Source organism: Ctenopharyngodon idella, chromosome 4, assembly GCF_019924925.1.
Source record: "Ctenopharyngodon idella isolate HZGC_01 chromosome 4, HZGC01, whole genome shotgun sequence".
NCBI classification, from domain to species: domain Eukaryota; kingdom Metazoa; phylum Chordata; class Actinopteri; order Cypriniformes; family Xenocyprididae; genus Ctenopharyngodon; species Ctenopharyngodon idella.
This window is the reverse complement of record NC_067223.1, coordinates 10078794-10104580: the sequence shown is the minus strand read 5'-3', so window position 1 is coordinate 10104580 and position 25787 is coordinate 10078794. Positions and strand designations below refer to the sequence as shown.

The 25787-nt window shown below is 36.1% G+C and overlaps 1 protein-coding gene and 3 long non-coding RNA genes across 10 annotated transcripts in view; 3 read left to right on the top strand and 1 right to left on the bottom strand.

Annotated features, from left to right (window-relative positions):
- The window catches only part of stab2 (stabilin 2), a 56237-nt gene extending 31312 nt beyond the window's left edge, over positions 1–24925 (top strand). For 2 of the 4 annotated variants that reach the window (XM_051890749.1, XM_051890752.1), the window contains 4 exons: positions 760–909; positions 1000–1248; positions 1511–1624; positions 2095–2746. In XM_051890749.1, coding sequence (XP_051746709.1) covers positions 760–909; positions 1000–1248; positions 1511–1624; positions 2095–2154 — 573 coding nt within the window. In that variant the 3' untranslated portion in view covers positions 2155–2746. Of the gene's footprint in view, positions 1–759; positions 910–999; positions 1249–1510; positions 1625–2094; positions 2747–22422; positions 22557–22810; positions 22928–24600 lie in introns of those variants that run through there. The other 2 variants (XM_051890751.1, XM_051890750.1) reach the window with 2 other exon arrangements.
- Positions 3421–6582, top strand: LOC127510758 (uncharacterized). Of its 2 annotated transcripts, XR_007929744.1 has the most exons (5): positions 3421–3493; positions 5043–5110; positions 5313–5395; positions 5486–5640; positions 6190–6582. It is a non-coding gene; the product is annotated as an uncharacterized LOC127510758 (long non-coding RNA). The 2 variants fall into 2 exon arrangements; XR_007929743.1 differs by lacking the exon at positions 6190–6582 and having other exon boundaries at positions 5486–5720.
- On the top strand, positions 6667–17136 carry LOC127510756 (uncharacterized). 3 transcript variants are annotated; one of them, XR_007929737.1, is made up of 9 exons: positions 6667–6924; positions 9210–9344; positions 10255–10336; positions 15295–15414; positions 15490–15531; positions 15639–15711; positions 15794–16246; positions 16845–16917; positions 17053–17136. It is a non-coding gene; the product is annotated as an uncharacterized LOC127510756 (long non-coding RNA). The 3 variants fall into 3 exon arrangements; XR_007929739.1 differs by lacking the exon at positions 10255–10336; XR_007929738.1 differs by lacking the exons at positions 15295–15414; positions 15490–15531.
- On the bottom strand, positions 13139–15286 carry LOC127510753 (uncharacterized). The gene is made up of 2 exons (XR_007929734.1): positions 14040–15286; positions 13139–13887 (listed from the first exon to the last, which is right to left on the bottom strand). It is a non-coding gene; the product is annotated as an uncharacterized LOC127510753 (long non-coding RNA).
- Positions 24926–25787: the final 862 nt, after the last annotated feature.

Genomic DNA, 25787 nt, shown 5'->3' with positions numbered 1-25787 from the left:
TAACCCATTGATGCATGACTTGCACTACAGTGGACAGATTTTAAAAACCAGTTTAGCCCATAATTATATTTTATAGAAAAAAAACTTTGTGTGATATCATAAAGACAACTTATTATTGTCAAAATTAAATAATTGGCTTTTATACTGTCACTATATTAAAGCCGAGGCAATTTATTATATTATTGTTAGCTTAAAATCTCAATCATAGGTAGATTATTTGTAGTCTCAGTCATCAGTTTAGAAACAGGCACCTCAACCCCTGTAATGTTATCTTTAACAATTATCTTTAAAATATTTGCTTTATTAAGTTTTCAGCATATATTTCAGCAGCCAATGAGCTGTTCAGCTTTCTAATACTTGGTCAGCATTTGTTGTTGCAGTTTGCAGCGTGCTTTTAGAAACCCTCCACCTTTCCCAGCTCCACCTGTTGTTGTTTTTCTTTCTGCTACGAGTAATTCATGAATGCTATTATATAGCAGCAGCATGTCTTACTTGATTACAGCAGCGTGCAGTGCATGTATTGGCAGTAGCAAGTCCCGTACATGATCTGCAGCAGCAGCATAGCAGATATATTCTGTCAAGACCAAATATATTCACATCGTCATATCCATTACCATGCCAAACACTCAGAGTTGTCATGACAGGAATATTGTAAGTTAACATGAACTTTGACAACACAACACTAAAAATAAACTTTGTACAAAAAATGTTAAATTTCCTGCAGACCCCCTTGGTTAATGTCCCTTATGTGTTCAACAGACTTTGAGCGGCAGAGACATAGAGCACCATCTACTGGATGGGAGAGCTTTAATACTGCAAGCACTTATTAACATCACTCATGTCCGAACACGACTGGGACACAGCCTGACCATCACCAGCGTCCCGGATCTCCAGAACCCTCAAGTAATGGTGAGGATATAAGTTACTTCATTAAGTAATTTGTGTTATGTGGACAAGCTCTCTTTGATCTGCTTGTCGTCACTCTTTTTCCTTCTTTAGACTTCCTCTGGATACATCAATGACCGTTATGTCATAGACTCCGACATTTTTGCATCCAATGGGATCATCCATGTTCTCCAGGGCCCATTGAAAGCACCTCCTCCTCCACCTCCATCCATCCACCCAGGTCATAAGGCTGGGATGGGCATCGGCATCCTGGGGCTCATCATCCTCATTGTAGCAACTGGATTTGTGGGATACAATTTCTACACACATAAAACAAAGCCATTCCAGTTCCACTACTTTAAGGTAATCCTTGTCTATCTTGTTTGTGTTTACATTTATATATTAGGGCTGTCAAAGTTCACTATTTATGGATAAAACAGTTTATTATTTATCATTAATGCATTTATAAATCGAACAACATCCACAAATTGCCAAACCCAATAATTACTGAAATGATTAATTGCAATTAAATATTTTCATTGATTGACAGCCCTATTACATACATGTCCTTTTTGTCTAAATGTGTTGTGCTTATATATAATTATTGTCATTATTATAATGTTAGGAGGAAGAAGGGGATGATGGGAACCCATCAGAATCCAGTCCAAACATCACTAATCCTGTATATGACTCTGAACCTGCCACAAAAGAACAAACTCCAACGGTCACTGACTTAAAGGTAAGTGAAGCAAACACAGAATGTTCCCCTAACATTCCCATATGGTTCCCGTGTTTTTGGGGTCAATATAAGAATGTCCTAGAAACAATCTCTATAGGTTAGAATGTGGCAGGGTTTTTGGTAAAAACTTAAAAGGAATCTACACAAAACATTCTATAATGGTTATTTTAGGTGTAATTTTTCTAACTATAAACTACCCTTCCCAGAACATGCAGAGAGGGTTATTTATTCACTTATTTATTTTTGTAATAACCTAAAGAAGACCTATACATAACGTTCTCTAGTGGTTGTTTTAAGGTTGAAACTAACGTTCCCAGAACATTTTGGGAACCAAAAATTGTTAGCTGGCTATAAGTTTATGATTAATACTGGGAATTTTTATAATGTCTTACAAGACTGTAATCTTTCCTTGAATAAATGTGTTCAAATTGATGTTCATTAAAATGGATCTGTTTTGTCTTTTGTAAAAGAGTGAAGACAAGCATCAAGTGATTTCCAGTGGATCCTACGACCTTCTTCAGGACAGCTGAAATCACAGAGTCAAGCATATGCTGTGTAGTTATTTAAATCTCCAGAAACAAAGCAGTCGGACATTCTAGTGCAGTTCTCTTTGAGAACACGAGAGCACACTGTGAACTCCACGTCACAGTTACGGGACAATGCTAATGTAGACTGAGAAATCAATCTTAATCTACTGAGGTTGTGTATGCATGTTTATTTTTATTTTTTTTGGATGAAAGAGTAATTGAATGTGTAAATGTTTTGTGTTTACCAGCAGTCTCTAAATTCTGTTGTACTACAGGCTTTAATAATGTCCAACATAGAATGTTTTAAATAACTGTCCTGCTCGAAGCACAATTGAAACAAGAAATAAAAAATAAAAAAAGTGAAGGTTCTGAAGTCTTTTAGGGTTTACAATCTTTTACACATTTCACACATGCTTAATTATCCAAAGCATCTTAAAGTACATGCACCTGAAAATCATTTTCTGTAAAAGTAAAATGTTAAGAACTTACATGCTTAAGAGTTTGCCTATGTGAAAAGTTTGTTCACTCTTGACAAAAGTTGTACACTTAAAACTTTTTAAAAATGCATATTACAATAATAAAAATTCTCACAACCGTTGCCTTGTGGAATTTGAACCGGAAACCTTAGAAGAAGGTAAGCGTACATGTTTTAAGAATTGTGTAAAGATTGTCTGTTGAAACCTTGGTCAATACATGATTTGGGATGACACTAATGTGTTTTGACCTCTCCTTTCATGACAATTCCCCCCTCTCTTCTCACATTTTGCTCTCTTCTCTTTCTAAAAATGCTTAGAAGGAGCAAAAGTACAAGTTTAATCTTTGGGCATGTGACTTTGAGTTGAACACAGACATTTTGTCTTACCCCATCAGTTGCGAGCTGATCTGGATCTGGATCTTACTGAAGCTATGCTGTTAGCTGGTCGAGACCTTGACAAAATCACATTTTTGTTTTCAAATATATGAGTTTAAATCTCGATCCTCTCATCTGACTGACCACCTTGGACTTGTCGTTTCATTTAATGAAGATAATAAAGTTATTGACCACAAGAGGGAGCTGACGATCACATATTTGTTACTTGCCTTATACACGTTTAACATAACGAATACTTTTGCTTGAGTATGAACATTTTAACGTATGTGTCGTTTGAAAATTTAGTCCTTGAGCCCATTTGAAGCAATTTTGAGTCTGTTGGTATTACGACTCATGGTAGAAACAGAAGTGCAGTGTATCATCCGCTCCACCAGGCGGCAGAAGCTGGCCTGAGTAGCTTCACTTTAACGCGGATAATTCGGATTCTTTCTTGTCATCAATCTTCAGGTGCCACACACGGTTCATGTCCATGTGAGTCATGAAAACACTACATTTGCGTCTGTGGCGTTCACTTAACACATGTTTAGCGAAAATGTGATGTTTTGAAGACATTAGGCTGTCAGTTAAGCGGGTAGTAAAATGTGGTTTCACCCTCGTTAGCATCCAAACTGTACGTAGCCACGAGTTACAGCAGCAGTTCCTCGATTTGACTTTCTAGGAAATGTTGATTAAAGGCTATTTGTAAACAAGTTCAACACGTAGTGAAATAAATGTCTCAGACATTTATGAAATTATAAATACGAAGCTTTGTAAACATATTCAAGATGAAAATATCAATTTATATATTTGGCAGGCAGAGAACATTTGTCATTGTGCACATGCAAAGTGATCTAAAGTGAGCACAAACGCAAAGACAGTTATATCTTTTAATCTACTTTGTGATGCAGATGAACATGTTTTTTGTTTAATCACTCTAGTAAAGAAAAGCTGGTTTTGGTGGGTGTGTTCACGTGCTGTCAAACAATGTGATAGATTGCAAATCTGGCCAATGAGAGTTGAGAACGGTGGCGCCTCTCGTTCCGGATTGGGTTGTTTTTCTCTAAAGGGCGTGACATAATTTTTAACCAATAGCAGCGCGTTTAACAGGTCGCGACCTTATGTAGCCCCGCCCCTTTCAGCGCTGCGTTCGTTGTCTTTTGACTTCCGGATTGTATTTCCACAGCGATCTATGAATGAATTGTTCGTTTTAAAATCTTCCCGGTCTACTGACATTTAAGTCAAACATTACAATGCCCATGATAACTTTTGTTAACTCTACAATAAGTAAATCCACTTCACCAGCTAATTATTCTTTGACAGCGATGCCATAGAAATATACAGGGCTACCGCAAAAACGGAAGTTCAAATACAAAATTCTAAGATGGCTGCGCGCACGTTTCTGTGGCGCATAAGGTGTTTATCTGATCCAAAAGTGATATCAGCAATCTCAACCAGATATTTGTCTTGTCCGTTTTGTAATGTTTATTTGCACACAAGAGAAAAGCACAATTTGATCAAATATCTACATTTAGGTGAACCATATAATGTGCTTTAAAATCCTGTTTTATAGTTTTCTTGTCACTTGACAACAAATTGGCTTCTTGCATGTTAATTACGCCACACAGACTATGATTTGGTTTGCTACCTTTTTAAAATATTATTACAGATATAAAAGTATAAATCTTATGTCAAATGACCAGCTCTTTAATTTTTCAAGAATTTCAGCTTTTTCCCACCTAAACATTTGTTACTTAAAGCACCACAGGACAAATATAAATGACTTTTAGTTCAGAGAGGTTCATATACAAACAATAATTCAAGTTACTGTTTGTATATGAATATCAACGAGTGTCATGTCATTAAAATGCACAGATGTCAGTCTTTAACTGGTCTTTAACATATATATTGTCTTTTAGTTTTTTGCATCTAAATTATATACATTTATTCAATGTAAGTTGCTTTTTTTATTAAAACTTTACACAAACAATATGGAGTAATGGTTGTGTTTATACATATACTACTGTATGTCTTTCCCTAACAGAAAAAGGGATGTGTTTGGCGTGTACAGTCAGGGACGTGTGGACAGACATTGACTGTAATGATGGACAGGTAAGACTTGTAATGTGTGAATGTGTGTTGTTTGGTGCTAAACAATATTTCTGAAGTATAATATACTCTAATATGACACTGCACAGCTTTAGGAATTGAATTAATGTAGTCAATTGACATTTATTAAAAATTATTTAGACTAACTTTTAAATGAATTTAGGTATAGAAAATAGCATAATGTCTTTATGTCTTTGCCCTACAGAATAAGAGATGTGTTTGGACCGTTACACCCAGAGATGTGTGGACTGACATTTGCTGTAATGATGGTCATCTGCTCGAGGATGGGTAAGGCTTCTTCTTTTTTTCTTTTCTTTTCTTTCTTTCTTTTTTTTTTTTTTTTTTTTTTTTTTACTCAGCTACTTAAATTTTTTCTAGGCAAAAGCATAACCCCTGCTGGACATCGTGCTGGAGCTTAGGGGGGACCCCGTGATCTCCTGCGCCTTCTCCCTCAAACCTCACCTTCATATCGCTGAGATCTGGCTGGGATCGAACCAGCAACCTCTGAACCCATGAGGCAGCACTCTTAACCTGTGAGCCACAGATCTCTTGTCTGAACATATGCAGGAACTTATATTTCACTATGTACCTGTATGATTTTACAATAAACCAGTTAAAGCTTTGACAGACTCTGTTGATTAATTGTTGAGTTGGGACTTGAACCCAAGCCTCCATCGCAGTCTCGGCACCAGAGAACGTGTGTTTAGCCACTCACACCACTGTGGCTTTCACGTTGAAGGTTGGCATTTGGGGCACTTTGTTGGGTTTAATGACAACAATTTATTGTAAACAACAGTGGGGTTTGAACCCATGCCTCTATCGCAGCTTTATCGCCAGAGAACGTGTGTTTAGCCACTTGCGCCACTGTGGCTTTCACGCTGAAGACTGGCGTTTGGGCCATTTTGTTGGTTATGATGACAATAATTTAATGTATGTAATAGTGGGATTTGAACTCAGAGCTCCATGATTACGACACAACACTTTATCCACTGAGCCAGGAGGTCTTTTATGTGAATGAAAAGCAAACAATTATTTGCTGAGCCACTGAGTTTGTAACACTTGTTTCTTTTTATTTTTTTAAGGACATGGGCCAGTTTATTAGTAATGCAGCAGTTTCCTGTGAAGCCCCAAATCAAGGTATTGTATTAATATCACTTCTGTGATAAATGACAAAAGAAGCCTGAATCACCTGACCATTTTTAGCACATTCTATTCATTTTAAATAATTGTTTCTACAGTATATAAGCAATGTCTTAATATTTTTTTGTTGTTTTGTTGTTAAATAACGCTTCATTACAACAAGCTTTGAAACATTTCAGTGATTCGCCGCTAGGTGGCGTTGATCTGGTGAACCACTAACCAGATTCTAATATATGGTTTTAACTGATCTCAGGTCAGTTTTATAATTTAGCTTCAGTTTTAAAGATGAACTTGTCACAAAATAATGGAAAAATAGAGAGGAATAGTTGATTGAAATTGACCCGATTACCCAAATCCTTTCAAAAACACACAAAACAAGCCTTACAAATTAATAAAACAAGACAGATTATACAGATGCTTATGTATTTAATGATTTGTAGATTACATGTAATAGATTACACATTTGCAAAAGGTGTCATGTTTGGACTGTTCTTACTTGCATTTACAAATTTTGACCAGCAGGTGTCTCCGGCATGTGTTGAGTGGAGCGCTTCAAAGAATTTTTCCCACTCACAAGTGTTTGTGTCTTAAAACAGACATTCTCTAACACCTTGAGTTAGAAGAGGTCATGGCCAGTCGTTTTGAGACGTGGCACACCATCGACAGGACACCAGACGGTAAGAACTTCTTGTTTTTGCGGATTATATTTAGGTAAATTAACAACCTTAGTTTAGGTGACTTGTTCAAGTTCATCCAGACATTAATAATCAATCAGAAGGTGATGGGATAAGAAGGGATGAGTACAGACAAGGCTTCATCAGTGAGGACTTAGTGAAGATGACACACTCATCCTCATGTGCATGGACCTCCTCCCATGATTCAGTTCTCCTGCAAACCTGTATTTCTTTATCCTTGTCCAGCGAGTCTCTGCAGAACAAAAGTGGGTGTTTCTAAATTTGATGGTGTTTTCAAACTGGTGGGGGTCTATGAATGAAAATGACACACCTTACCTGACCCCACTCTTAAACACGACCGTCACTGTGACATGAGCAAATCAGGTAACGTGGTTGAAAACACCCCTCCGTTATGGCCTCACCAACGATCTGGTAACTCCCATTACTGTGCTGCAGACTCCTATACTCCAGCACTGCTCATTTTCTCATCATCCGAAATCATTCAGATCATCAACACATATTCAGAGAGCTGCATGAACTGAACTGGATCAGCGAGAGACATAAAATGCGCAGTGCTGTAGCAAACAGTCATTGTAGATCCATTCCAACAGAAGTCATCTAACAGGGGAATAAAAAGATAGGTTATTTACCAAATGTTGCATTAAATGAGTAAAAACAAATGTATATGCCTTCTTTTATTTTTTAAGGACATGGGCCAGTTTATTAGTGATGCAGGACAGTTTTCTATGAAATATTGTTTGTTTTGTAGGACAGAACATTTTTATCATTAGCTTTTTAATTATTCCACCACCACAGTTTTTGTTTATACCCTGCTTGAAGTTCATTTTACTTGTCTACATGGCTAAACAACAGTATTGACAGACAAAAGTATTATTCTCCGTAGAAGTTCATATTTCATGTTTTTAGTGTTAAAATGCTCTCTAAAATAATTCCTTTAAAATGCCAAAAGATTGGTCCTATCTAAATGAATCTGAATGTCTGCTTATAGAGTCCTTTACCTGCAACGGCATTTCACTCAATCAAATTGGAGTAGCAGCAAATGTTTTGGATCAGTTGAATGAATGAGTCACTCACTCACTCGTTTCGTTACTGAATGAAGGTCATTTATCGCCACCTACTGGCGTATCGTCGTATGTACACAATCGCTACCAGCAACAAACTGACCGTTTGTCTGGAACACGCAAACACGGACACGCGGAGTGATACAAACAGTGAAAAGTCCCAACGCTGTTGGACTGAATATCAGTGCTCTCGAAGCTCTAGAACTAACTGCTTTATTATATAATTTATGTGCTGTGTGTAAATGTTTACATTTCAGTGCATTTACAACCGTAGGGGGGCGATTTAAGGAATTAAGGTACATTCACACTGAAATTAATTCTCTACACTACAGGAAAGCGGCATACAGCTTCTAAGATCTACAGGTAAAAACCCTCTTCGCTCATACTGGTGTTTTTATATATTAATGCATATACACTTATTGTCCACAAGAGGGAGCTGACACTGATCTCCTGTGCCTGTTATATTAACAAGTAAAAATACACAATTATACACAATTTATAAGTTTAGTAGTAATATCAGTCATTAGTTTATAGATTATATATGCCGTCATTTTGATACTTTAATGATTGTTCTAAATCTCCTTTGTTCCAAATCACCAATCAAGCTACTATAAATGCTGTTTAAATCTGCTTAAAACACCAACACAGCAACACGCAAACATGGTTCACCAGTGAACAAACATGATTTATATCATATTAAATAACTAAAGACAAATAAACATCAACTTAGATACACACAGATAACATAGATAACCCTACAACAACAAAAGATCTCGTATTATATGTTTACACTCACGTGCCGTTGAGTTCAACACAATTGATCTGTCTTACCGCATCAGTTAATCTGGATCATTTACCCGGATCATTTTAGTGCTAAATTCAGGATGTTTTGCTGCTCAAAACCTCGATAAAATCATAGGTTTTTTTTCTTCTCAAATCTAAGTCCTCTCACCTACGCCTGGCTACCCCAAGTTCTTCATATGATCAACAACAAACACTAATTGGCCACAAGAGGGAGCTGACGATCACTTACTTGACATTATTTAACCTAGCAAATACAGTGTTTTGCCTGAGTATGTAAGTGTAAAATTAGGCTAGAAGTTTTGGAATTGAGTCAGTGACCAAACTTTAAATAACTGGCAAAAGTCTAGGCACTGTAACCCGTAATTTAGAAACTGAGGTGCAGTTTTCCATCCGCTACACTAGGTGGCGTAAGCGGATTCACGTTCAGTCTGACGCACCTTCAGACGCTTGAAAACATTACAACACGTGCGGACTGTTTAAAGTAGCCTACAGATTCTGCAGATGACAGCTCAACGAGAGACTGAACATCACTCAACAGTAAGTGTATTTTTTATTCTTACTCAGTGTATTTCTCTTTGTAAAATAGCCAGTACACAAGAAACTACTATAAACACACAAAAAGTGTTGTTGTTCGACAGTTAAACATGTATGGCAGTCGCATCTTCTGTGGATGTTTATCATCACAAACTTTGTTTACATGCTGTTCTCTTGCTGAACTCACTGACAGAGCTTTAGAAGAACCAGTGAATCAGTAGTTGTTGCGATACCTTTAAAAGCTTTGAACGAATCGCCATTTGATATTGGTCTTATAAAGTAGAATAATAGAATAAAAGTAGGAATGTTTTCTGTCTCTGTTGTTGTTGTAGTCTTACTGAAGGTAATCTACTGAATTGATGTTTATTAATAGAGTCAGTTGGCGTGTGTAGCTTTGATGTTCCTCCTGCTTCATGATTTTGTAGAGCTGCAGTGCTTTTGCGTCTTTTTAGGATTACTGTTGTTTATTGTGTAGGAAAATCTCATTTTAGCTTTAAAACTCTAAATGGACAAATCTTTACAATTCTACTGGACCAACAAACATTTGAATTACTAACATTGCAGTTTGAAGTTTAATATCTGATTTTAACTATTCATTTTTATTTTTATTTTCTTCCATTTTTTTTATTTTACTTTTTTTTTTTTTTTTTTTTTTTTTTTTTTTTTTTTTTTTTTTTTTTTTAAACATGTTCCAAATGGGTTTTCCTTAAATAAAACAAAAGAACTAGCATTAGTGTGAGATGGCAGTGGTCCAGTGGTCAGTGCTCATGGTATGAGAATTAAGCCTGATGCAGGAGGTCTGGGTTCAAGTCTTGCTTCTGCTGCAGCTTTTTCTTTTTAGGCAAAAAAAAATAAAAAATAAAAGCTCTTTTTTTTTCTCTTTGTTGTGCTCCCCCTTTTCTTTCTCTCTCAGGCCCACCTCTTTCCTCCTGGAACAGTCCTAACCTCTCAACCTGACCTTCATCTGTTGCATCGCACCTGTTTTACCGCCCCAGGTATGTTAGCCAGTCAGGCCATGTTTTTCACTGCTCTGTAACCAAGCTTCAGGTCCGTGTTTTTCTTGGCTGTGCAGCCAGTCTGTTTACCACCCCAGAGTACTCAGTCTCATTCTGAGCCTTTGCCGCCACACACCTTGTTTGTTGTACCGCCCCAGGTACTTTGCTGTTGCCACAGCTTTCTGTCTTTCTTAGGTGTGTCCCCACACACCGAGGTGGGATTTGAACCCATGCCTCTATCGCAGCCTTGTCCGCAACCAACGTGTGTTTAGCCACTAGCGCCATCGTGGCTTTCACACTGAGAGGTGCCATTTGGGCCACTTTGTCTGATTTAATGATGGCAATTTAACATAAGCAATAGCGGGAATTGAACTCCGGCCTCCAAGATGAAAGCGTAACACATTAACAGCTGAGCCACTGAGTCTGCAGGGTTGTTTAGTGTTTTGGACAGGGTTTTATTGAGAACTTTGTTTTAAATCATGTAAAACACTAACATTTGTGGGGTTTGAACCTGGACTTTCATGATTGATAAACAAGCAATCATCCAATGAGCTACAGAACCTGTGATATTTAGAGTTAATGTTTTTGATGTTTAGTTTAGCTGCAGCATCAATAACAATTTAACATAAGCAAAAGTGGGATTTGAACTCAGGTCTCCAAGATTAAAACACAGTGCTTTATCTGTTGAGCCACTGAGTCTGCAGAGTTATTAGGTGTTTTGGACGGGGTTTTATTGAGAGTTTTGTTTTAAATAATGAAAAACACTACAATCTGGGGGGATTGAACCTGGACTTTCATGAATGATAGACAAGCAATCATCCACTGAGCCACAGAGCTTCTGATGTTTTGGTTTTGTGTTTTTGATGTTTAGCTGCAGCATCAATAACAATTTAACATAAGCAATAGTGGGAATTGAACTCGGGTCTCCAAGACAAACAGGTAATACTTTAACTGCTGCGCCACTGATTCTGCAGAGTTGTCTGGTGTTTTGGATGGGGTTTTATTGAGAACTTTGTTTTAAATCATGTAAAACATTAGAATTTGTGGGGTTTGAACCTGGACTTTAATGAATGATAGTCAAGCAATCATCCACTGAGCCACAGAGCTTGTATATTTTTGGTATTGGTGTTTTTTTATGTTTAGTTTAGCTGCAGCATCACTAACAATTCAACATAAGCAATAGTGGGATTTGAACTCAGGTCTCCAAGATTAAAACATAATGCATTAACTGCTGAGCCACTGAGTCTGCAGTGTTGTTAGGTGTTTTGGAAAGGGTTTTATTTAGAGCTTTTTTTTAAATGATGAAAAACACTAGCATTGGTGGGGTTTGAACCTGGACTTTCATGAATGATAGCCAAGCAATCACCCACTGATCCACAGAGCATTTGATGTTTTGTGTTTGTGTTTTTTGATGTTTAGTTTAGCTGCAGCATCAATAACAATTTAACATAAGCAATAGTGGGATTTGAACTCCGATCTCCAAGATTAAACTGCAATGTTTTGTCTGTTGAGCCACTGAGTCTGTGGAGTTGTTGAGTGTTTTGGATGGGGTTTTATTGAGAGCCTTGTTTTTAAATAATGAAAATACTAGCATTTGTGGGGTTTGAACCTGGACTTTCATGAATGACAGCCAAGCAATCACCCACTGATCCTTTGATGTTTTGTTTTGTTTTTGTGTTTTTTGATGTTTAGTTTAGCTGCAGCATCAATAACAATTTAACATAAGCAATAGTGGGATTTGAACTCCGATCTCCAAGATTAAACCGCAATGCTTTGTCTGTTGAGCCACTGAGTCTGTCGAGTTGCAAAGCGTTTTGGACGGGGTTTTATTGAGAGCCTTGTTTTTAAATAATGAAAATACTAGCATTTGTGGGGTTTGAACCTGGACTTTCATGAATGACAGCCAAGCAATCACCCACTGATCCACAGAGCTTTTGATGTTTTGTTTTGTTTTTGTGTTTTTTGATGTTTAGTTTAGCATCAATAACAATTTAACATAAGCAATAGTGGGATTTGAACTCCGATCTCCAAGATTAAACTGCAATGCTTTGTCTGTTGAGCCACTGAGTCTATGGAGTTGCAAAGCGTTTTGGACGGGGTTTTATTGAGAGTTTTGTTTTAAATAATGAAAAACACTAAGATCTGTGGGGTTTGAACCTGGACTTTCTTGAATGATAAATAAGTAATCATCCACTGAGCCACAGAGCTTCTGATATTTTATTTTTGTGTTTTTGATGTTTAGTTAGCTACAGCATCAATAACAATTTAACATAAGCAGTAGTGGGATCGAACCCAGATCAAAACACAACACTTTACCTCCTAAGCCACCGAGTCAGTTGATTTAAAAAATGTGTGAAGGGTGTTTTGGATGTGGTTTTATTAATAGCTTTCTTTTAAGAGGAAAATTAATAATTGTGGGATTTGAATCAAGGCTTTAATGAATTCACTGAGCCACTGGTAGTGTGATAGTGTTTTGTGTCTCTTAGATGTTCAGGTTAACTCAAATTCATATTTAAAAACTTTAACATGTTTCTGTCTTCCTCACGTAAACAGATTAAACAGATTTATTGCTTTGTTAAAAGTACATTCAGTGTTTTCTAGAACTACAATATTCTAAACTAGGTGCAAATATCAAATGAGTTTTAACAAAAAGTCATTAGTGGAAATTGTATCAAATAAGCTGTTGTGGTAAAAAGTGGAGGGAAATGTTCCAATCAATTTGTTAACAAACCACAAAGTCAGATATCAGTCATGTGATTAAGCGCATGAAACTAAGATATTGAATCAAACATACAATCATAATTACCATTAAGATCTTTATTAATTTTTCAAGCTCAAACTGACAAACACATAACATCTAAGTAACATTATTCAAATAGTTTTTAATTTAGAAAAAGAGTCCATCACACCTGCCTGGAAGTTTCTAGTGTCCCTGAAGACCTTGATTAGCTGCTTCAGGTGTTTTTAATCAGGTTGGAGCTAAACTCAGGAAAGTGGCTCATCAGGAGCAGGATTAGACAACAGCTTCTCTTTGCACCTACTGCTATTTTTAAATGTTACACTTATTGCCCACAAGGGGGAGGTGACACACTGATCAGATCTCCTGCTTGTGCCTGTTATATTAATCAATAAAAAAAAAATAAAAAACGTTTTAGCTGTTATAGCAATTAGTTTGTAAATTACATATTATGTATGTCAACTGTCATTTTGATACAGGCTTTATTCAAGTATATTTATTTAATCAAATAATCAATAATTGTATGAAGAGTGATCAATCCCTCCGAACAGCCAGTGGGCCATGGTTTAACCTAATTAAAAGTGTTAACATGGTTGTAGATGTGTAGATCAGTTAGGCTGACTTTACAGCCTGTTCCCCCAAACATCTGAGTGGTGAATATATTCCCCTGCTCACTGTCGCCCTCCTCCATCCTAATGTCAGAACTTCAGATAGAGACTCAGATCAGGACGTGGAGTGAGATCCGCTCACTATCCAGAGGCTCCTCAAGGAGGAGATGGTGAATCCATCTGATTACTATAAATGCTGCTTGAATCTGAAAACAAAGACACAACACAAAATCATTGTTTAACTCTGAACAAACATGATAGTACACATCTATCTACATAAACAAAAACAAATTCACATTCACTTTCCCCAACTAAAAGAGTCTTGGAAGATCTTTTGTCATGGATTGTATGTGTTTACCTTTGAGCATGTGCTTTTGAGTTTAACAACAAATTTTACCCCATCAGTTGAGAGCTGATCTGGTTCATTTACTCAAACTGGTAGATCCATGTTTCTCTGCTGGTCGAAGTCCCTGACAAACCCATACATTTGTTGTAAAATACATGAAATGTATGACTGGCCACCTTGTTTGTCGTTTCATTTATGAATGTTGATACTTTTGACCACAAGAGGGAGCCTTTAGCCACTTGCCTTATACACATTTAACACAATAAATAGGGACTTTTGCTTGAGTATGAATATGTTAATGTATGGCTATTTGAAATATAGCCATTGACCAAATCTGAAACAACTTTGAAACTGCATGCATTATAATTCTAACACGACCTGCATTGTAGAAACTGAAGTGCAGTTTTCCACCGCTCCGCTAGGCGGCATAAGCGGCTTCAGGTTCAGTTTGACAGCTTCGGATGCCTGACAACATGACGCTTGTTTTGTTGCAACTACACGTGTAGTAATTGTTAGCTTTGTCAGATTTATGAATAAAAGATTCATAGATGTTCTTCCATTAGAGTGAAAAGACTAAGTTGCAACATCTAACAAACAGACTGGATTTGGGGAAAAAAAAAAGTTTTAATTGCATTTCTTTGACACACACACACACACACACACACACACACACACACACACACACACACACACACACACACACGCACACACATGCACACATGCATAAAACAGTACATAGTACATGGTATTCACTGATATGGTTATAGCATAACAATATCAAGAGTTTGCAGGCAACTTTTCCCTCCCAATAAATTGATGTAACCAAATAGAAAAATGATGAAAACATGAAGCAAATGGTCACATAATAGCCTAGAGTATAAAAGGTACCTGTAAATTATAAATAGTGACTTGGACATGATTTTGAAAGTTTTTCTCTATCTCCATCTCCCAGTCAGCATGTTTTGATAATTGTATTAAAGTGACTACATTAGTTGTTCTCAACTGGCTTTACTGCACAACCTTAAACCACAGTTGTCCTTAAAGTCATATGATTTAATCCATCATTGGTTACTAAATGTTTAGAATGTCAATGGTTTGACTAGAACAGGCCCAACTTCTACATTAATTTCAAAACCCACCAGTTGACAACCTTAATTACAATTACATAATTACAACCTCAATTACATAAACTTGACATTGTGGCACTCAGCTCACAGAATAGTATGAATAACATAGCACAAAGTCACACAATTACTTGTTTTGTCAGAAAAATGGAGAATGCCACAGGTATGCTGAATGTACCATGACAGGACCTCTGGAGAGGAACTGCACTTGTAGGCTTGGCTTTATTGGAGATGGAGAGACTTGCAAAGGCACCCTGCAGAAGGTTAGAAGTAAAGCAAAAAGTAATCAGGCACAAGTGAAACAATACCTTAAATGCTTAACTCATTTTTCTTTTTAGATCCAAAACAGAAATTTAGGAGAATTTTACATGGGACTGGTGGTACGCTGAATTTTAGTCAAATTTATGGAATCTGTTTTTAAACTGAAATTCTGAGATTGTGATTTGTCTGAGGTTTTTTTTTTTTTTTTTTTTTTTTTTTTAAACAGAGGAATAATATTCCTGAAGTCGTGGCCCTTTCACAGTCTTTGTACCCAATTCAGATGCTTACAACAACCTGAGGTAAGACTTTGAGAGTTGCAATACAATGGCAAGAAATTTTGTGAAACCTTTGAAAATCTGACTTCTGCATTGTTTACTCCAGGGGTTCCCAAACACATTCCTGGAGCCTCCCCAACACTGCGGCTGCGTCCGAAACCGCCTACTTCTCTACTATATAGTAGGAGAAAAGCAGTAAGCAAGCGAATAAGTATGTCCGAATCCTTAGTATTCAAAAATGAGTAGGAGAGAATTACCTGGGTGATGTACTAATTCTCGAGAGATTAGGACGTGCGTCTACTTAAAATGTGTCCGAATATGCCTACTTACCTACTATATAGTAGGAGAAAACAGTACGTGAAAGGAGTAGTATGCCCGAAACCTCAGTATTCATAAAAGAGTAGGCGAGAAGTTCCCGGATGGCCTACTGCATCCTGCCCAGATTTTCTGAAGTGTTTATCGATGGATTCTTTTCTATCCCAGCCTTCCCAGGAGGCCATGGGAGAGGATATGTCATAATCAAACACGGAGGAGAAAAGCAACGCGGGTGTTTTCAAATGTGAGTACTGAAAACCAAAAACATGGTTCCTTGTGTTGAAATCGCATTTGTTGAACTACTGAGTAAACTGTTGAAGTGTTAAATGTGTAAAGATGCTAGACAGTATAGTATAGTTGTGATTTTGCTGTAAAAACATGTTTTATTATGTACATCTAACAGGGGAGCTTCAGTAAGCACACTTAACTTAATTTTCCAAAGTGGATTTACATGAATTCTAAACCATATACATCATAAAGTCACTTACTAAATGTTTATTTAACATCTGACAGGAAAATATTCAATAAGTATTGCAGATGATAAGCACATCGCAACATGAAATAGACATCTGAGTGTTGTGTGTGTACTATTATGTAGAATTCACTGTTGTCAACACTGCTTACATTACATGAATGCAAGTAATTAAAAAAACAAAAACAAATGTACAAGTAACTAGACGCAAGTTATCTATTTTATTTGTCCATTAGTACTGTTGATAAATTAAGGAACATTGTGTTGATAAAAAGTGAGTTAACATATCATCAACTTCCTTAACATGTAAATGTAGTATATAGAGCACATAAATCTCAGTGGAAACTTGAATCTTGTCTGGATGTTACAGGGACAGATGAGCACACGTGTGTTTATCTGGTGCAGCGAGTCTGATGAAGGAATTCTGCCATCAAAGGCTTTGAGTGAGTATACTACAGAAATGAATAAAAAATCTATTTAAATCTTAAGTTGTAGTTTATTTTAATTATTGTAATTTTAAACAGAGTTATTACAGCACTTTTCTGATTCTTGATGTCTGTATTTTTGTGGTGGAGCAGGACCTGCAAGGCAAGGTGACAGTGGCATTTGTGGGGGAAAAAAGGGAAAAAGAAACAAGCAGGGATTGAACAGCGTGAAGGCGAGTAAATAATGACTGAACTTATATGTTTGGGTGAACTAACCCTTTATGCCCCCAAATAGAAACTGTATGAAATATATGTATGCATTTATATTATAGTAGTACCTTGAAAAAGTAAACTTTAAGAAATAAGCAGCTTTATTGAGTGTTTGTGCCCAAGACACTAACAAAAACGGATTTACAAAAATCACATTTACATTTATTTAGTTATGCTTTTGGCAGATGCTTTTATCCAAAGGGACTTACAGTGCTTTTATTACAGGGATGATCAATGTGGAGTAACCTGGAGTAAAGTGTCTTGCTCAAGGACACACTGGTGGTGACGGCTATGGAGATTGAACCAGCAACCTCTTTTTTTGCTTTAAATGAAATAAGCCATGAAACAGAATTCTGACATGAGTTGTAAAACATTTTAATCTTTTAAAATGTTTTAGATGTAGTCTTGCTCATGGAGAGCACACGAATACACAGCAGCAGCCAGATTGTCCTGCACATTCAGGAGTCCATCATCATGATCTTCCTCATCCACTGTATCAACGATGTCCCTATTGAGAAGAGCAGCAATGAGGGACATGATGAATGGCAAAGACAGGCAAAGGTGTTCACGGTGGTCAACTGCTTCATCAAAATAAAGCTGCAGAATTGGCACAGCTGTGTCGAGATGGTAGTAGGATGTTGGGTTCACCGCCTGTAAATACCTGATTATTAGAACAATGTTTGAATAAAGCTTTGTTTCATGTGTTGTTGACTTGCATATGTATTTATTTATTGTGATGGTTACTTTTATTCATTCTTTTACTCATTCATGTTCCCTATTGTTGTCAGTAAATAAATTATGATTCTTTTATTAATTCATGCATCAACTCCTTGCTTGACTAAAAATTGAAATGCGTTCACCTTGGTTGGTGTGTGTTCATGTATATCTACGTCATATGACAAATTACATTTTGCTTGTTCTAACATTATCAGTTTATTAAAAAAAAAAAAAAAAAATTATATATATATATATATATATATAAAGTATTGGTCAACATTTATCATTATTATTGTGCGCAAGTGTTGGGGTGTGCTAGCAACACAATTCATTCTCCAACGGTGAGATCTTCAAGCAGCAACAACATCTCCTTTGTGTAGAGATTGCAAACGCTGAGGGAAAAAAAAAAAAAAAAAAAAAAAAAAAAAAACATTCTAGGTTTGGTTGTCGACTTACTGGTGCTATGAAGTGTTAGTGCACCTGACACTCATCTTTTTTATTTATTTATTTTTTTTATTACTGCAGAACTACAAGATCAAGGTAAATACCATGGTTGTATCTTTAACAACGAACAATCATAATGACAATATACAGAAAAAGGCACAATGACAAGGTTAAATATCTGAATAATTCATCATAAGCATCTTTTTTTTTTTTTTTTTTTTTTTTTAAATATAAATATAAGCCTGAGGGATGAAACAACAGTTAAATTCAATTAGAAAGAGGAAAACATAGGATACTTAAGCCACTTTAGCTTGTGGATGAAAATGTTTGCATTTAAAATAGAGAAATTCACAACATATTCAAGAGATCATGATTTTGGGTTTTTATAAAAAAAAAAAAAAAAAAAAAAAAAAATTATATATATCTTTAAGGATAAAACTGGGGGTCACATTAGTAGGGTTAAAAATAAGTTAAATGAACCCCAAATTTTTTGGTTATACTACAAATCACAAAATAAATGGGCAGCTGTTTCTTCAAAACAAAAAAAATGAGCAAGTTTAATCAATCAAGATGTTTACAGAGATGATTTAAAGTGGTTGCGCTTGTGATATCATAGGTCACATGATAACGTCAACATGGCAGATGATATCCGGATCGCATTCATACTCAACGAGATCAGTACCTACTATTTTAGGCTCGTTAAGTACGTACTTATTGAAATTAAGTACCTACTCATTGAGTAGGCGTTTCAGACGCAGCCTGCATGTTTTCCATGTCTCCTTATCAAACACCTGATTCAGATCATCAGCTCATTAGTCGAGACTCCAAGACCTGAAATGGGTGTGTCAGACAAAGGAGACATGCAAAATGTGCAGTGTTGGGGAGGCTCCAGGAATGTGTTTGGGAACCCCTGGATTACTCAAATGTGGTCTTATTTAATTCGTCTTATTCAATTTTTAGACAAAATCTTAATTTACGCACAAACACTTGAGGACATTGACAGAGCAGGCTGGAAAGTTTTACAACTTCTCCAAAAGCTAAGTGGAATCAATTAAGGAGATGAGATTGGAAGTGTGGGTTACCCGGTCCTTTAAATAAGAGCAAACAGCCTGGTTACTGGAAGAATCATACATTAATCACAAATGGTTTCACAGAATCTCTAGATGTTTGGAGAGGTTGGTGATGCAACAGGACAATGACCCAAAGCACAAGTAAATCAACTAAAGAATGTTTGAAAGATGTGTGTTTTCCTGAGTCCTGACCTTAAACCAATTGAGATGTTGTGGCATAAGAGTGTTGAGCTATTTAGAATACCCAGAAATATTGATACAACACTTTCGGGGATCTAAAGCTGCTACAAAAAGAAAAAAAAAGTCAGTCTAGGTTTTGCGGTTTAAAGGAGACTTACACATCATTAAATCAGGGGTGTCCAATCCTGCAGAGTTTTGCTCCAACCTTAATTAAACACTAGAACCAGATAACCAAGGTCTTCAGGATCAAGTTCGCTGGGGCAGGTTGGAGCAAAACTCTGCAGGACTTTGGCTTTTCAGGAGCAGGAATAGACAACCATGACTTTACACTCTGCAACATTCAGTAAGAGAAAGATTGTTTTAACTTAGATCAGATAAGTCAGATTGTGTTTGTCTGAGTTAAATTAACACCTCATTTTAAGAGTATCAATGCAGAAATCCAGATTATTCTTGCCATTTTAAGTGTGAACAATGAGATCATGTTAAGCTTAATTGGGAAAAAAAAAAAAAAAAAAAAGTATATGGCATAACTCATAAGTCAATTTGACTTGCTATGTGTGCTTAGCCACACAACCAAGTGGCTTAAATATAGAACTTAGTGAATTAAAGGAATAGTTACCTACACTTAAAGTTAATCATTTACTCACCTTCATGTCACACCAAACCTGTATGACTTCTGCGAAACAAAAGACTTAAGAACTTTGGGAACCAAACATCATTGGAGCCCAATGACTTCCAGTGTATGAGGAAAAAAGAAAGCTGAGATGTGTCAATCTTTTATTCCATAAAGGAAAGAACACCCAGTTTTGGAACCAGCTATGTGTATTTGAGCCAATTTGGCAAAGACTTACCTAGCAAGAAACTTCTATATAAAACATTAAGGCCAAAGTTTACCATTAGCAAAGGCAAGATATCACATAGCAAGCTGAAAGAGACAAAAGAAAAATTACCTCCTACAAAACAGTAACCGGAAAAAAAAATAACTGAACTTGATTGGATTTAACATTAAAATTGAAAAAGAAAGAAAAAGAAAATCCACTTACTTTAAACAAGTCCATGAGCAAGAAAACTGCTGACACACTGCAGTGAACCATCTTACAGCAAATGACTGAAGCTGGCTATTTAAATGTTAGTGGTATAAGGTGCATGCAGTGTCATTGGCTGACAAATTAATTGCCTATTAGCTCGTTTGCACAGGATGCAAGCTGATTGGTTGACAGATTACAAGTAGATAACCAATCAGCTTGTGCCATGACTGGCTGGAAGATTATACATCAAGTGTCATGTGATTGAACTTTCATGAAAGTCAGGAAATAAAAACAAAACCTCCAAAGAATGTCCAGAAAAATGAGATTGTCACTGAACCAAACTCAAGAATAGAAAAGGAAAATATGATTGTCATTAAAAAATGTGGACCATTAGGACCAAATGTCCTAATGGTCTTAAAAATTCGAAGTTAAGCTAAAAAATGATCTAGACATGTTCTCAACGGCTTTTCTGTGATATCATGACTTTTCTGTCTCTTAATAAGGGTCATGAATAGTAAGAGGATATAGTGATGTGATAGTGGGTTTCTTTAATGTTACTGATTAGTCCTGCTTTTATTTAGTGGAAGGACACTGGAAAGCGGACGCGTTCTGAAAACGCAGAAATCCTGAGGTATCACATAGTGGCCTGCCGTGCCCTCCTGCCAGAAGATCTCATGCAGCCTCGTAACCTGACCACACTTACTGGTGACATCCTCACCGTTACATACTCAGAGGTACAGTGTACCTGATGCACACTCCGTATGATGACTGCATGAGGTATGTGTTGAACTCATTATTTGTTTCCAGGATACTATATACATCAATAACAAAGCCAAGGTGGTGTTCAGTGATCTGGAAAGTAGCAACGGGATTTTCCATGCGATTGACACTGTCCTAGTGCCTCCCAGTTTCCAGATTTAGAAAGACAGGGAACAAGACAGTACACCGGTATGTCCCCACAGAATAACTCTGACAATATTCATAATTTATTTTATGATTCATGCCACTGGTAATAAAGCAAGCATGCAATTATTAAATAACACTGATAGATTTTCCTTTTTTCTGAAAGCATAACCTCTCAGAAGTGGTCAATATCCATGGCTTCAAGACATTCTACAAGCTCATTGAGGTAAAATGAGCAAAAATATCATTTTTTTTCTACTAAAATGCTCTACACACAAAACTTGGCTAAAGTACTTATCTTTTTTACTTATCTTTTTTCTCCACCAAAGTTTTATATTACCTTGTTTGTTTAAAGGACACAGATACATTGAAGTTGGTGATGGACCCAGTTCATCAGCCTGTCACCTTGTTCATGCCCACGGACGCTGTAATGGCCGCCCTGGCCCAAGAGCAGAAAGACTTCCTGTATGAGATGCATAACTGTGATCAGCTAGCTGAGTATCTTAGATACCACATCCTGCGTGACACTAAGGTTGGTCTCTATCCAGTGTATTTAATTTTTTTGGCAAGGGCATGGTGGTACAATGACAGGAAATTCACTGTTGGCTCCCTAATGCTTCATTTTAATGTATTGCAATTGATTGTGTGTCTACTAGTTCCTGCCTGCAGAGCTCATCCATGCCAGCTCTTTAAAAACTGAACAGGGCTCAGATCTGTCAGTGGCCTGCATGGGGGAAGAGCATATAGTAAGTACTTTTTGAGACAAAAAGATATTTTATTTTATTTTATTTTTTTAATTAACCGTGCATCGTGTTATGCATATTTATCTTATGTTTGAGGAATATCCTTAACTGGGTATGTAGTCTTTTTTGTTTTTTGAGACAAAGTTAATGATTTTTTCCTTTGTTTAGATAAAACATTAGGAGTTTTCCATTATCGTTCCTCAAAGGGAATATACAAACTCAACTACACAATGGCGCAGGAGGCCTGCAAAGAGGAAGGAGGAACTATCGCTACCTACACGCAGCTGTCATATGCCCAGCAGGTGCCGCTCTTAAAGTAACACAATCATTTTAGGTTGTGAGTAGAGCTTCAGCTATTGACAGAATTAATCATTTTGACTCGTCTCTCAGTATGTAAAAACAAACAAAAATTGTGCTGTAATGGACTTACATGGACTTTGGTTTGAAAGCAGAAATGTGTAGTTTGTTTTTTTGTTAAAGCATTGAAATGATTTATTTATAGGCATGGTGAATCTTCTAGGATATAGATATCTGACTGTTCTGTCTTTTTTTTTAGCAAATCCTGAATTATTCAACTTCTGCATCAGGAAAAGAGTTTGTGAATCATCTAAGTAATATTACTATCCAGTCCACTCTGTTTGTACCTGATAACGATGGCCTCTATAGCAACCAGGTGACTCCCACATCTACCTATTATACTTTTAATTTTTGTTGCCATTTGGTGTAAATTCAAAGTAAAATGTTATTCCACTTACATTCTCACATTAACCCATTGATGCATGACTTGCACTACAGTGGACAGATTTTAAAAACCAGTTTAGCCCATAATTATATTTTATAGAAAAAAAACTTTGTGTGATATTATAAAGACAACTTATTATTGTCAAAATTAAATAATTGCCTTTTATACTGTCACTATATTAAAGCCGAGGCAATTTATTATATTATTGTTAGCTTAAAATCTCAATCATAGGTAGAATATTTGTTGTCTTAGTCATCAGTTTAGAAACAGGCACCTCAACCCCTGTAATGTTATCTTTAACAATTATCTTTAAAATATTTGCTTTATTAAGTTTTCAGCATATAACCCCATAATTGTTTTATAGAGAAAAACATTAGGTATAAAATTATAAATACAAAATATTATTGTCATAATTATATAATTGGCTTAGATATTTTCACAATATTAAAGCCAAAGCAATTTATTAAAATATCTTTAAAATAGTTGCTTTGTATTAAGTTTACATTACAGTTAGAGTAATGTTAGTTTTTTAATATTTTTGAACGAATACAGTAAAAACTGTAATATTGTGAAATATAATTATAATTTAAATTATAATTAATAATAAATAATAATCATAATTTTCTATTATGCCGATTTTGCACTCAAAAAAATATTTCTCACTATTATCAGTGTTATCAAAACTGTTGTGCTCCTTAATATTTTTTTGAAAGTCATTTTTTTTTTTTTTTGGTCAGGATTCTTTGAACACAGAGATCAAAAGAACATTTTATTTAAAATTTTTGTAACAATGTAAAAGTCTGTCACTTTAAGGTCAGGTTACTGTCAAGTTTAAAATCAGAAATTGAATGCATCCTCGCCGAATAAGTCCTAATTTCTTTAAAATAAAATTGTACAGACTCAAAACTTTTGAACAGTTGTGTACATATAAAAAGAAACGTTTTAATATTAATTCATATTTATTTGTAAAGCACTTTTCACAATAAATATCATCCTAAAGCTGCATTTTAATGTTAAAAATGTTTAACATTAATCACTTTTTTTTTTTTACAAAGTTCTGTCATGAAACTCTAGATGGCACAGGCTGATAGTTCCTTAACTCTGCAAGCAGATTTCTTTCTCTATAGGGCACAGCTGATTGGCTCCTGCTGTATTAGCAGCCAATGAGCTCGCTGTTCAGCTTTCAAATACTTGGTCAGCATTGGCTGTTACAGTTTGCAGCGTGCTTTTAGAAACCCTCCACCCTCCCTAGCTCCACCTGTATAGATCTGCTACAGGTAATTCATGAATGCTATTATATAGCAGCAGCATGTCTTACTTGCTTACAGCAGCGTGTCGTGTATGTATTGGCAGTAGCAAGTCCTGTACTTTCTCTGCAGCAGCAGCAGCGTAGCAGATCTATTCTGTCAAGACAAAACATAATCACATATGTCATATCCATTACCATGCCAAACACTCAAGAGTTGTCATGACAGAAATATTGTAAGTTAACATGAACTTTGACAACACAACACTAAAAATAAACTTTGTACAAAAAATATAATGTAAACAGTCCTTAATTTTCTGCAGACCCCCTTGGTTATTGTCCCTTATGTGTTCAACAGACTTTGAGCAGCAGAGATGGGAGAGCTTTAATACTGCAAGCCCTTATTAACATCACTCATGTCCGAACACGACTGGGACACAGCCTGACCATCACCAGCGTCCCGGATCTCCAGAACCCTAAAGTAATCATCATTGGGGTTGTGTATGCATGTTTATTTTTTTGGATGAGAGAGTAATTGAATGTGTAAATGTTTTTAACTTGTTTACCAGCAGTCTCTAAATTCTGTTGTACTACAGGCATTAATAATGCCCAACATAGAATGTTTTAAATAACTGTCCTGCTCAAAGCACAATTGAAACAAGAAATAAAAGAAAAAGTGTGAAGGTTCTGTCTATTTACTATTTGCATAAGTCTTGTAGGGTTTACAATCTTTTACACATTTCACACATGCTTAATTATTCAAAGCATCTTAAAGTACATGCACCTGAAAATCATTTCTGTAAAAGTAAAATGTTAAGAACCTGCATGCTTAAGAGTTTGCCTATGTGAAAAGTTTGTTCACTCTTGACAAAAGTTGTACACTTAAAACTTTTTAAAAATGCATATTACAATAATAAAAATTCTCACAACCATTGCCTTTTGGAATTTGAACCAGAAACCTTAGAAGAAGGTAAGCGTACATGTTTTAAGAATTGTGTAAAGATTGAAACCTTGGTCAATACATGATTTGGGATGACACTAATGTGTTTTGACCTCTCCTTTCATGACAATTCCCCCCTCTCTTCTCACATTTTGCTCTCTTCTCTTTCTAAAAATGCTTAGAAGGAGCAAAAGTACAAGTTTAATCTTTGGGCATGTGACTTTGATTTGAACACAGACATTTTGTCTTACCCCATCAATTGCGAGCTGATCTGGATCATTTACTGAAGCTATGCTGTTAGCTGGTCGAGACCTTGACAAAATCACATTTTTGTTTTCAAATATATGAATTTAAATCTCGATCCTCTCATCTGACTGACCACCTTGGACTTGTCGTTTCATTTAATAAAGATAATAAAGATATTGACCACAAGAGGGAGCTGACGATCACATATTTGTTACTTGCTTTATACACGTTTAACATAACGAATACTTTTGCTTGAGTATGAACATTTTAATGTATGTGTCGTTTTGGAATTTAGTCCTTGAGCCCATTTGAAGCAATTTTGAGTCTGTTGGCATTACGACTCATGGTAGAAACAGAAG